This window comes from Cystoisospora suis (assembly GCF_002600585.1).
Source record: "Cystoisospora suis strain Wien I chromosome Unknown contig_5309, whole genome shotgun sequence".
NCBI classification, from domain to species: domain Eukaryota; phylum Apicomplexa; class Conoidasida; order Eucoccidiorida; family Sarcocystidae; genus Cystoisospora; species Cystoisospora suis.
In genome coordinates this window covers 1-12,007 of record NW_027158099.1, presented here as the reverse complement: position 1 = coordinate 12,007, position 12,007 = coordinate 1, and the positions used below count along the sequence as shown (strand labels likewise).

General features: G+C 40.5%; 2 protein-coding genes across 2 annotated transcripts; one reads left to right on the top strand and one right to left on the bottom strand.

The window, feature by feature from the left end:
• The first annotated feature begins 369 nt into the window (after positions 1–369).
• Positions 370–6,339, top strand: CSUI_009118 (serine threonine-protein phosphatase pp2a catalytic subunit). The gene is made up of 6 exons (XM_068069237.1): positions 370–485; positions 1,329–1,426; positions 1,887–1,975; positions 2,704–2,822; positions 3,514–3,628; positions 5,153–6,339. The coding sequence occupies exons 2-5, from the start codon at positions 1,357–1,359 to the stop codon at positions 3,587–3,589; spliced, it is 354 nt and encodes a 117-aa protein (XP_067918788.1). The 5' UTR covers positions 370–485; positions 1,329–1,356; the 3' UTR covers positions 3,590–3,628; positions 5,153–6,339.
• Positions 6,340–7,308: 969 nt separating this feature from the next.
• Positions 7,309–11,835, bottom strand: CSUI_009117 (pseudouridylate synthase 1). Its single transcript, XM_068069236.1, has 4 exons — positions 11,645–11,835; positions 10,744–11,038; positions 9,474–9,608; positions 7,309–8,818 (listed from the first exon to the last, which is right to left on the bottom strand). The coding sequence occupies exons 2-4, from the start codon at positions 11,035–11,037 to the stop codon at positions 7,967–7,969; spliced, it is 1,281 nt and encodes a 426-aa protein (XP_067918787.1). The 5' UTR covers position 11,038; positions 11,645–11,835; the 3' UTR covers positions 7,309–7,966.
• Positions 11,836–12,007: the final 172 nt, after the last annotated feature.

Here is a 12,007-nt window from a genome sequence, read left to right as displayed (position 1 = left end):
CTATCTATTGGACGTGTAAGGATAGTCAATTCTTGTTTAGCAGCAGGTTACCTATGTGCATGTCTTCTGTGTCTTTCTACCTGTGTCGGTTTATAGTGTATCTGACTTTATATAGTGTAAATATAGGTAGATAGGCTAATGATAGATAGANNAGAGAGGAAGATGAGGTAGAGAGATCAGTGCTTGATAGCTATAAGCTATGAAGGTTGATATAGATAGGTTGCTAGATAGATTAAAGATCAACTATTGGAAGATAGATAGATAGATAGAAGATAGGGAGACTGATAGATAGGTGAATAGATTAATGAGAGGTACGTTGTCTTCTTGTTCTTCTTCTTAATGTTGTCTTTGTGCGTGTGTATGTGTGTTGTAGATGTATTTGACTATTTGCCTTTGAGTGCTTTGATCGAAGACCAAATTTTCTGCCCTCACGCCGGCCTCTCCCCCACCATAGAAACTCTCGATCACGTACGACTTCTTGAAAGGTAGGCACCTCCTCTTTCTCACTCTTTCTTTCTCTTTCTCATGAGAAGATGTTTATGTTGTCTTTCTCTACGATATGGTCCCATCTGAGTGTCTTCCCCTTACGTGTTTACAGAGACAGAGAGACAGAGAGAGAGAGAGAGATGTCTATCTGTGTGTTTGATATCCAGAGAAGAGGTCTCAGGAGGGGAAGAAGAATAGGCTGATAAGACAGCCTATGATCTTTGAAAGGAGGCCTAAGAATGAAGAGTGGAGTGGATGAAAACGAGTGTGTGTGTGGATATACACCCGCCTATTTATTTATTTATGGGAAGGACAATTAAATAACTACGACTGACTACTGTGACTCCTGCTGTCTGTATGTATCTACTACGACTACGACCACTACTGCTGTGCTTCTATCTATTCTTCCAAGTACATATAGCTGGAATCTACAGATCTCTGTAGGAAAACGTACGATACCTTTTTCTCTTCGTAGTTGACTGCCTATTACTGCATGCATTGCCTGTGTGTAGGAGATCTTCAGGTGTAGGTACACCATAAGACACCGCCACAAAAATATCCTCCATCCATACAAGCCTCCCGAGATATCTATCTATCTATCTTGATCCTCAGGTCTCCTTTTCTTATCACGAAAAAGGACTTCTCATTCTTTACTCATTCCTTTCTCTCCTCCTCCTTAAATCTCTTCTTCATTCATCTCTGGATCTTTCTATCTTTTTTCTCCTCCCCCTCTCTCGTTTTCATTTCTTCTTCTTTCTCTTTTTCTTTCTTTCTATCTATCTTCTTCTTTCTCTTTGTTGTTTTTTCCCCCTATCATCTTTTCTTTTGTGTCATATGTGTAGGTTTCAGGAGGTGCCTCATGAGGGTCCGATGTGTGATCTCCTCTGGTCTGACCCTGAGGACCAAATGGCTGGCTGGGGCATCTCACCCAGAGGGGCAGGTAGACACACACACCTCGACACACTTTCTAGCTAGCTGTCTCCAGTGTATTCATCTTTCATTGGTGTCTATCTATCTGTCTCCAATCTAGCTAGCTGTCTTTAGTCTGTCTTCGATCTATCTAGGTGGACAACCTCAATACGTATATATATTCATGTATATGTTAGGCACGAGAGATCTGTATCTTCGTACTGATCTCCTTGTCCTATCTTTCCATCTCTAGCTTTTCGGGAAGCCTACATACATCTGCATACATTGTTATCTCTATATGTATACCTATATACATAGTTAGAGGGAGTGTATTTCTATATGGTGTCATTCTTTACTTCCCTGCAAATCGCGAGGTGCGTAGGTGTCCTTTCATTGTCTCCCTTTCTTTCCTCGATGTATCGATTCAGAAACGTCGGGCTCTTTTCTTTCTCCCTCATCTTTCTCACTTTTTCTGGTCTTTGTTTCGGCAGGGTATACATTCGGTCAGGATGTGTCAGAGAAGTTCAATCACGTGAATGGACTTAAACTTATCGCGCGAGCCCATCAACTCATCATGGAGGTCAGACAAAACGTACCTACACCTCCTAGACATTTAGTCACACACATACAGACAGAGACCTATTTAGAGATACCCCCCGCATAGATTCAGGACAGGTATAGAGACTAGAGGTAGGTAGGTACACACCATGATCGACACGGGGTAGATAGAGATGTAGACAGAGAAGGAGACAGATAGCAAGACTTTAGAGATGAAAGAAGAAGAAGAAAGAATAGAAGCCTGCCTTGTCTCTGTCCCTCCCTTCAAATCGCAGAAGATCAACTAGCAGTTGAGAACCTCGAGAGATATCTGTATACCTAGATCCATAGCTGCGTATCCATATATATTCGTACATGTAGACATATCCATTCTTATGTATCTCTTTATGTACATGCAGGTCTCTATGGGTTTGTGCTCCAGGGAGAGAATCGTATGTTTTAAGTGTGTAGCCATGTCATGTAGTGAAGTGAAGTCTGTCTACTTCCCACTCCCCAGGAGAGGAATGAGAGTGAATGAGGAACACCGACAATGCTTCTGTATCGATACTCCCACTACTACTACTACTTCCCCTTCTCCTATTAATACGAATACTGCTACTCCATAGTGAGAGATAGATAGATAGACAGATAGATGGATACACCCCCATCTCGTCTCGCCGTTTCTTTCACCATAGATCTCTCTCTCCTTTCACCCAACTCTTTCTTTCTTTCTCTTTCTTTTTGAATTTGTGTATGTGTGTCTGTGTGCAGGGGTTCCAGTGGTCTCAGGGGAATAATGTCGTGACGATTTTCTCTGCTCCGAATTACTGCTATCGATGCGGCAACCAAGCAGCGATTATGAAAATTGACGAACACATGAACTATAACTTGTAAGAAAGGAGACACACACACATTCATCACCATCACCTCCTCCACCTCCAGCTCTGTAGACATACGCATGCATACGCTTCATATGCATCCACGTAGATACATATGTTTATAGATATATATATATATAGATATGCACACGTGTACATACGTAGATGCACATAGGTGTATTGGACTCATACACAAGTACATCGTCCAAGGACATAGACACCTGGAGAGAGACAGAGTGGGAGACGGCTTTTCTTACGACGACAAGCAGAGGTCAAGACGAAAAAGAAGAAAAGAAGAAGAAGAGATAACTCAGTTCACTTCTAGCTTGAGCTGTCGCCATCTATCATAGCGACTAGATCAATAAAGAAAGGGGATGTAGAAGAAGCAGGGAGAATTCTCTCCCAGTCACTCCCTTACACGTGCGCATGTATATCTATGAAGATCTATGTATATTGGCATTCCTATGTCTTTGTTTTTTCATCTATAGATATGTATATACATAGCTAGCCATGAGGGTACCTGTGTGGCCCCACATTTTCTAGGAGCTGATTGACTTCTCTGTCTCTGTGTCGTCTTTGTTCTGTTTAGTAGATCTCTTCAATGTATTCATCTTCGACACTGGAAAAGAGATCGACCGCTTCGAGTTTGGTGCTTGTTGTACTTTCGTATGTCTGTCTCTGTCTCTCTTTCTGTCTCTTGTAGTATTCAGTTTAATCCTTCGGTACTCCAAGCCGTAGGTGCGGATGTTCAGAAGAAAATTCCCGACTACTTTCTATAAACAAACCATCGATCTCTCATTCTTCCTCTTCTTCTTCTTGTAAGGATGTTAAAAGAAAAGACTCTTTCCGATCTTCTTCACGTTATGGTCGTCCTCGCCATAACCTTCGTCACAGTCACTTCACCCACGTCTCCGTGTAGAAGCCGAAAAAAGGAAGAATAAGGAGGACAAGCATCCATGCATACACATCTGCTTATTATCTATCTTTCTCTATCTTTTTCTTTTCATCTAATTTGTTCTATCTTCTACGTCTGAAGGGGGGAGATACGTGATAGACGTCATTCCATAGGTGCATGGAGTGTACATACAGCCAGCGCTTGTTTTTTTCTTCTAGAGGTCACGTTCGTACTCTGGACATACATGCACTCGCTTAGTTTTTTTTCTTCTTTCTCAAAAGCTTGAGATGTCTTTCTTTCTTTCTTTCTTTCTGGTTTCTCTCTTCTCTGAAGTGTGTTTCTTATTTTATGACAACTTCTTCGGACCTTCTTCTTTCTCAAAGGAATCTTTGTTTGAAGTGATTGCTTTGAATCTCTCCTGTGCAAGACTTATCCTATCCTATCCTAATAGTCAGTCTATTTCTTTCTTTCTCTACTCCTCTAAATTTCCTTCTTCTTTCTCTCTTTCTTTCTATCAAAAAGGCGCTGTGCTGAGGGAGAAGAGAAAGAAGTTTTCTCTTCTTTTCTTGCTCTCCCGAAACTTTTTTTCTACACGACGGATGAATGATTGCCTCCTAAAGAAAGAAAAAGGAAGAAAGAAAGGAGAAAGAGTGAGAAAGGAAAGAAGGAAAGGAAGGAGAAAGGGAGGATGGGAGAAGATCATATCTATGATAGATGTAACTCTACGAATCATGCTATGAACCCTAGTTCTCTTAAGCTACAAAGATCTTCATCTTTATCTTCTGCTTCTTCTTTCGCTTCTTCTCCTTGTTCTCTCCTATTCTCGGCGGAAGATAAAGGTGTCTTTCTTGGATAGCTAGCTAGCTAGCTGCCTAGGTGTCTTGATCTATCTGTGCTTTTGTGTGTTTGATGGGGTTTCATTGGAGGAGTAAAATTTCTTCTATTTCTTTGACAAGCTGCAAGAAATCTTTCTCAGAGGAGCCTAGGCAAGCATCTTACCTACTTTTCTATCTTTCTTGCGTTGAACTAAATAGAGAGATAAAGAGGTTAAAGATAGATAAATTAAAGATAGATTAAAGATAGATAAAGGTGGTATAGTAGTAGTAGTAGGCATTTTTTTTTCTTCGTCATCTGTCGGCATGCCTCATACTTCAAGTATATATACATACACAATTGCACTTTACATAACAGGGTGGTGTATGTACATAGACATATTTTATATCTAGGGTGTATATACATATCTATACACATACATCTACACATTTCTGTGTGTCTGTATGTGCGTGTATATCTTTTCTTTGCTGAAGTGTGTGAAGCGTTGGTGTCTCTCTGTATCTATTTATGCAGTCTTTTTCTGTCTTTCTTTTTTTCTTTTTTTCTCACCCTCTCCGTCTGTCTTCCTGTCTACCTCGTTCACTCACTTTTCGCATCGTTTTCATGGAGGAAGAGAAAAGATTCATCACAGTCTGTAAAGACACTGTGGAGAGAGAGGAGAAAAAGAAGAAAGAGAAGAGAGACAGGGAGGAGGAGAAGAAGAGGCGTCATTCTCCTCTTTCAGCAGTCTCCGTCTCTTTCCTCGTCTTTTCTTCTTTTCGATTCTCCCATTCTTTCTTAGTTGGTAGAAGAAGAAGAAGAAAAGCAAGAAGATCCATTTTGGTCTTTTCTTCTCATGTTCGTGACGAAGTATTCCTGATAGGAACGAAGAAAGGATTACAGTGATAAGGATGGAGGTGAAAAAGAGGGAGCGACAAGAAAAGAAGATGATAGATACTTCAGGCCTAAGAAGAATGTCTCTTCCTCTTCTTCTTCTTCCAGACTTTATCTAGTTAGTATGTACGGTATGTATGTGTATGTGTGGATCTTTTTATACCTCTTTGTTTATGATGAGGAAAAGCAGATACAAATAAAGAAGAAGCAAACGAAGAAGAGAGTTGGATCGGTATAGATATCTCTCTATGAGAGAGTGGGATAGAAGAAACCTTTGGTATGTTTTATGTCATACGAAAAGTAGTACTAGGAGTAGTAGCGGGGGTCTTCTTCTTTTTTCCTCTCATTTCTTCGACTTCCGCCTTTTGTCCCACTTTCTTCTTTTTCTTCTTCTTTGGTGACTCTAAGTCTCTTTTTACATGTAGCGGGGCTTTTTCACTTCGATCTTCTTTTCTCCTTCTTCTTGGAAGGGTGTATGAGAGAGTCCAAAGTGGTCTAAATGTCCTTTTTGTCAAGGAAGGGAATAGTAAACATGAACCGACACCACAGAGACACGATGAAAGAAAGAAAGAGTAAGAAGGAAAGAAAGAAAGTGAACAAGGAGACATGGGAGTTGCTCTTTCTTGTTCTGTCTCCTCGTCCTCCTCCTCCTCCTTGTTGGGGGTGTCTCGGCCTTCCCCAGGCTGTCGGATTGTGAAGAAAGAGAAAGAAGAAAAACGCTTTCTCTTCTTCTTCATTCATTGATTGATCTAGCCTTCTATCTCAGTCTATCTCCTCCCTTCATTCTTATCGTGACTGGTATCAAATGTACATACTTCTTCTTCTCCTCATGTCTTTCATTTCAACTTATCAAAAGAGCCGTCTCTTCTTCTTCTCTTTTCTCATGTAGAGATCAAAGAAGAAAGAAACTTCTATAGATTTGCCTCAAAAATCTTAATCCAAGCTGAGAAAGAAAGAGATATAGAGAGAGACAGCCCCTCTTCTCTCTTTCTTTCTTCTAAGTTGTTGTATGTCCCCTTTGACTCTCTTCTTCACTCTCATCATTGAACTGCACGTAAAGTCTCTCTCTCTCTCTCATGTTTCTATACACATCTTTCTACACATATAGGGAGCACTGCCGCATATCTCTCTCCCCCCGGACATGCAGATCTTCTACTTTGATCTAATACAGCTAGATCTTTGTGTATGTACAGAAGTGTAAGAGCGCCATCTGCCGTACTACATTTTTCCATATGTATCTGTAGCTATTTATTTATCTATCTGTCTCGTCTCCATCTATTTATCTATTTGCAACCTCCCTCTGATGGATCTGTCTACCCCTCTCTATTCCCTCTATCGATGCGTTCTTCATCTCTATACTTACCGGTCACAGGTTCTTTTCATCTCTCTTCAATCTATCTGTCTATCTTTGATCTATCTGTCTCTCTTTGATCTATCTGTCTCTCTTCATCATTCCTACTATTATCTATAAGTATCTACACCTACCTATCGATCTCTATCTATCTCTATAAGCGTTTATATGTATCTATCTGTGTATGTCTGATCTAAGCATGTGTATGTATGCCCTGTAGAGGCTCTCGAGAGTGCTATTCGGAAGAGGGAGGACTTGCTTCTTCTCTCTCTCAAAAGGAAGGAACAAGAATACGCTTGGAATATACTCCAGAAAAGTCTTTTCTTTCTCACTCTTTCTTTCCTTTCTTTCTTTCTTTCTTTCTCACTCTTTCTTTTCTTTGGAGACGGTCAGAAGAAAGAAGGAGAAGTCGAATTCTAGCAAGCGGAGGAGAAGAAGAAGAAAGGGGAGATGATGATGGGTCAGACAGAAAGAGAGAAGGACGTGTTTGGGTGCTAGAAAATGCCTTGGAGAAACAAGGGCATCGAAGAGGAGAAAGAAGGAGATTAGAGAATAGGGTCTTATCGAGAATCTTTCTTCTTGAAAGAATGAGAAGTAGAAAGGAATGATAGACACACCAACACATGACTCTTCATAGATAAAGAAACAGAAAGATAGGCCTACATAGATACAGAGACAGATCAAAGAGAGACGGATGATACATCCAGTAGACAGATAGATAGATTGGAGACAGATGAATAGACTCGAGACTTAGGAAACAAGAAAGACGAGGAAGAGACTAGACCCACCCCCCATACACATCTGCCTCTTAATGTCTTTGTATGATCTCCTCTCCTTTCTTTTCTTTTCTCTTTTATTCTTTCGATAGAAAAGAAAAGTAAAAGCTCTTCTCTCTTTCAATCATGCAGGTCTTCTCATTCTTGTCAGTAATAGTCCACACCGCCCCTCCAGTGTATGTACACCTGAGAAACAACTTTTTTTCTCTATTCCTTCTATACCTTTCCTCACATACAACAGACTTACGTGTCTCTACCCCCTCAGTCTATATCTCATTTACCTGTCCTCTTCTCTTTCTCTTTCTTTCTTTTTCTTCTTCTCCTGCTCGTTCCTTCCTCTGCCTTCTCCTCTCTATATCTCTCTCTCCCGTCTTCTTTCTTTCGTCCGTCACTCTTTTTCTTTCTTTCTTCTTTTCTCTCGCCATCTTCATCTTGATAGAAAGGCGACACTTGCACTTCTTTGTCTAGTTCTGCACCATACATTCTCTTCTTCTTCTTCCTCTTCTTCTTCTTCTTTCGCATGACGATGAATCCGATCTTTCTTTCGATTTCTGTCGCTTCTCAGTCGAAAGCGAAAAGAAGAAGACCGAGGGGGAGGGGGGTGAGAGAATGAAGAAGGAGACGTTTCATGGCGTGAAGAAGAATAACGACTACGCTCCTCTTCTCCTTCTTCTCCTTGTTCTCTCCCTCTTCTTCCCCCCCCTTTCTTCCAAATTTCTTCTCTCTTCTTTTCTTCTTCTTCATCTTCATCTTCTTCTGCTTGCTCTCTACCTCTTATTGAAGATAGAGAGAGGTTTCGACCCTCCATCCTTCCTCTATGAAGATGACTAGATTGGCATGTATGAGAAAGAGAATTTTGACGAGAGAGCATCGAAGAGGAAGAAGGAGAATTACGTAGAGACCCTCTCTCACCTGTGGCTGAAGAAGAATGAAGAGCTAAAGCACTCTTTTGAGAAGTAGAATGGAGATTGCAAGAAGAAGAAGAAGAAACAAGATGAGCTTTCTGCTGAGAAGAAGAGAGTCTTGAAGAAGAAGAAGGAAGAGGAACAGGGAGAGGAGGCGGAGAAACGACGGATGATGGAGGTTGATATGGATGCCCCTCGGTCTTATCAGGGACAGCTCGTGAAGATGCAGAAGAAGAAGAGCGAAAGAAAGACTTTAACGATCTAATAGGACGTAACCCTCGTCTCGTACTACTCATAGCATTCGATGCAGAAGAAGAAGAAGAAAGAAAGAAATTTGGATGCTTCACTTGAAGCTTCACATCGGCTAGCTGCACCTAAGAAAGAAAGAAAGAAATGAAGAGACTAGAATCCATCCTAACCCTACAAAGAAATAGACAGTCTACACACACATCTCACAATAACTCCTCGAGTCTCTCTTTCTTGCCAGACATATCTATCTATATCTATTTATATATCTATCTATTTATATGCAGATAGATTAAAGATAGATAGATTAAAGATAGATGCCATGTAACTGTATTGAGGTCGAGAGACAGTCATATGTCAATCGAGGGAGATAGATAGGTCTGTCTATTCAAACCCCATGCTCTCCCTCACAACGGGAAATTCGTCCGTCTGTCCATAGCTCTCTATACAGGCATTGAATGACTCTCTATGAAAATAGATGAATACACACCTACCTAAGAGTCGTCTCTATAAATCTCATACAGTATCGGAGATGAAGGATATCCCAACGAAACCTATACATATAGATATATATATATATATACATCAGCATGTATATCTATCTATGTCTACGACATTTGAAGCAGACATATATTTCTCTATGTATATGTGTTTCTCGTGTGGCATATCTAGATAGATATGCATGCTGATGTGTATATGTATGTAGCCTTCGAGACACATGTGAATCTACCAACGTTCCCATCCGTATGTGTATGTAAGAAGGAGATGAGAAAGGCTTATCACCTCGAGATCGGAGACAAGTGCAGCGTAGTTAAGGATAGAATCTTTGAGTGAAGCGATCTTATTTTTACACAAATCTAAATCCTCTGCCCTTCTCTGCTCTGCCAACGCAAGCTCGATCTTCGTCTTCACAAGATTCTAAAAGAAAGAAAGAAAAGAAAGAGCAAAGACACAAAGAAGAAAAAGAGATAGGTTAAGTAATAGACAAATACACAGACGGTTGGTCGTATAGGTCAGGAATCGATCTCTACATCTCTCTTCTATCGCTTGGCTTTCTCATGTGAATTCTCTCTAAGAGGAGAGATAGGAGACAAGCAAAGAGGAGATTCCTCACTCTTTTCTCTTTCGTATTTACGAGTCGTAGATAGAGACAGGCATGATGAGATTCTACTTATCTGCAGTCTCTCTCTCACAGTCTCTTCTTACTACTCTTCAGAGAGCGACCAAGAAAAGAATGTCTTTCTCTCGAAGAACGTCGTTTTCTCCTATGAATCGTCTCTACATAGGAGAGGAGTTGATCTATCTAAAAAGACATGCTAGGTCCCAGATAAAAAGTAAACGTACATATCTCTCCATGCAGCCTCTCCATCTATCATATACAAGTACATACATATATACATATATACATATATATATATATATATATATCTCCATGTATCATATATATATATATATATATGTGGGAAGGAGACTGTTCTTCGGTGGATTTTCATGTCTCTTTGATGTTTGCATTTCCATCCAATCGAACTCTTCACACCGCCCCAAATTTACACATACATACAACATACATATATACATACATATATACATACATATATAGCTCACTATATACATAGGTGTATGTGTATATATCTATAGTAAAATATACGTAGATATACATGTAGGTAGGAGTGCTTTTGTATAGAGAGTGAGAGAGAAAAGAGAAGAAAAAAGGTGTTGATGCCTTCCAAATTCGATTGAAATTTGCTGCAGGTGCTAGGATGTATATGACTATATTTATACATATATATATATATATATATCGATGTAGATCCCTCTCTCTCTCTCTTTAGCTTTTCGGCAGGGTGCATGCATGCATGCATTGATGAATAATAAATACATCGAGATGAGTTATAGAACATGAGCGATATAAAAGTTTCTTGCTTCGACAACTTTTAGAATTCGTCTTTCGTGTCCGTCAACCCAAATCTTTCGCTGCTGTATAAGATAGACTTTCTTCCTCTCCTTCTTCTTCTTTTTTCTATTCTTTCTTTCTTTCAAGTATAATCCCTACCGTTTCAAGATCTTCGATAATCTCAGCTGTTCTTCTTTCCGTCTGTCTTTGCTCCATGGCACTTGTTGTCCCGGGTGTATGTACACCGCAACCCACACTCCCATCAGCAGCATTTCCTCCTCCTCCTGCTTTTCTCTTACTACTATTATAGGGAGGTTCTTCTTTGGCGCCTCCTCCTACTCCTTCTCCGCCTGCTGGAGCTAGATCATTCTTTTCAAGAAGAGATCTTGACGAAGATGAAGATGATGACGAATGGAGGGTCGAGAGTTCATGCTCCAAAGCAAGAATTCGCATCCTAGTCAAAAGCACCATAGAGAGAAAGAGAAAGAATGGTCGCGCCTTAATACAACAGCCGTTATCTTTCTTTCTCTTCATTCACACAACTAAGAAATCGGGAGATTGAGAAAGAGATAGAATTCTCACTTGCAGGTGTTTCTCCATATCCATCGGAGTGTATGTACACTCGGACTTCATTCTATCCCGTATATCAATCGGTGTTCGTCACAGTCTCGGTGTGTACATACACATATAGTAGGTCTATAGATATCGAAGAGAGAGAAGAGAGGTAAATAATATATAGAGAGATAGCCCAGACTGTCTTACACGTGTGAAACAATTGTCTCTTCAAGAGAAACCTTATCTCTCCTATCTATCAAGGGGGAAGGGTAATAAATAAACTCTCTTTCTTCCTGTCTCTCACTTTCTCCCTCAATCTGTCTCTATCATTACCTCTCTCCCTTTCTCTCTCTCTCTGTCTGTCTAAGTTTCAATGAATGATAGGTCATTTCTTATGGAGAGAAAGGAAAGGCGATGTGACGTGACCTTCTTTTTCCTCTCTTTTCTCTTCTTTTTGTCTTTCTTCATCCCGTGGTGTACAGGGGAGGGAGGAGGTCGTCATTACCGTAGAGAAGATTTTTCCTTTTCTAGGAGGTGTATGTGCTCGTCTTGCTGGTCGCGTGTCGCTCGTAGCTGTTCCTGCGATCAAACAGACAGAGAGGCAGAGGCCTAACTCCCACGGGTTTATTTCTGTCCCTGTCCTACACAATCGATGTTGCATCATCGACACTACGAGGAGAAACCCCATCATTACCCCTCGTCCTTCAGACAAGAAGCGAAAACGAAAGAAAAAGAAGAAGAAAAGGAGACAAAGGCCACATGAAAAGGGTAGCAATACAGATAGCTAACCTGCTGGGGAAGGTCTACAAGGGTTGCTGCATATACCGTTTGAAATCTATCTATGTATATAGAGGTATATATATATATA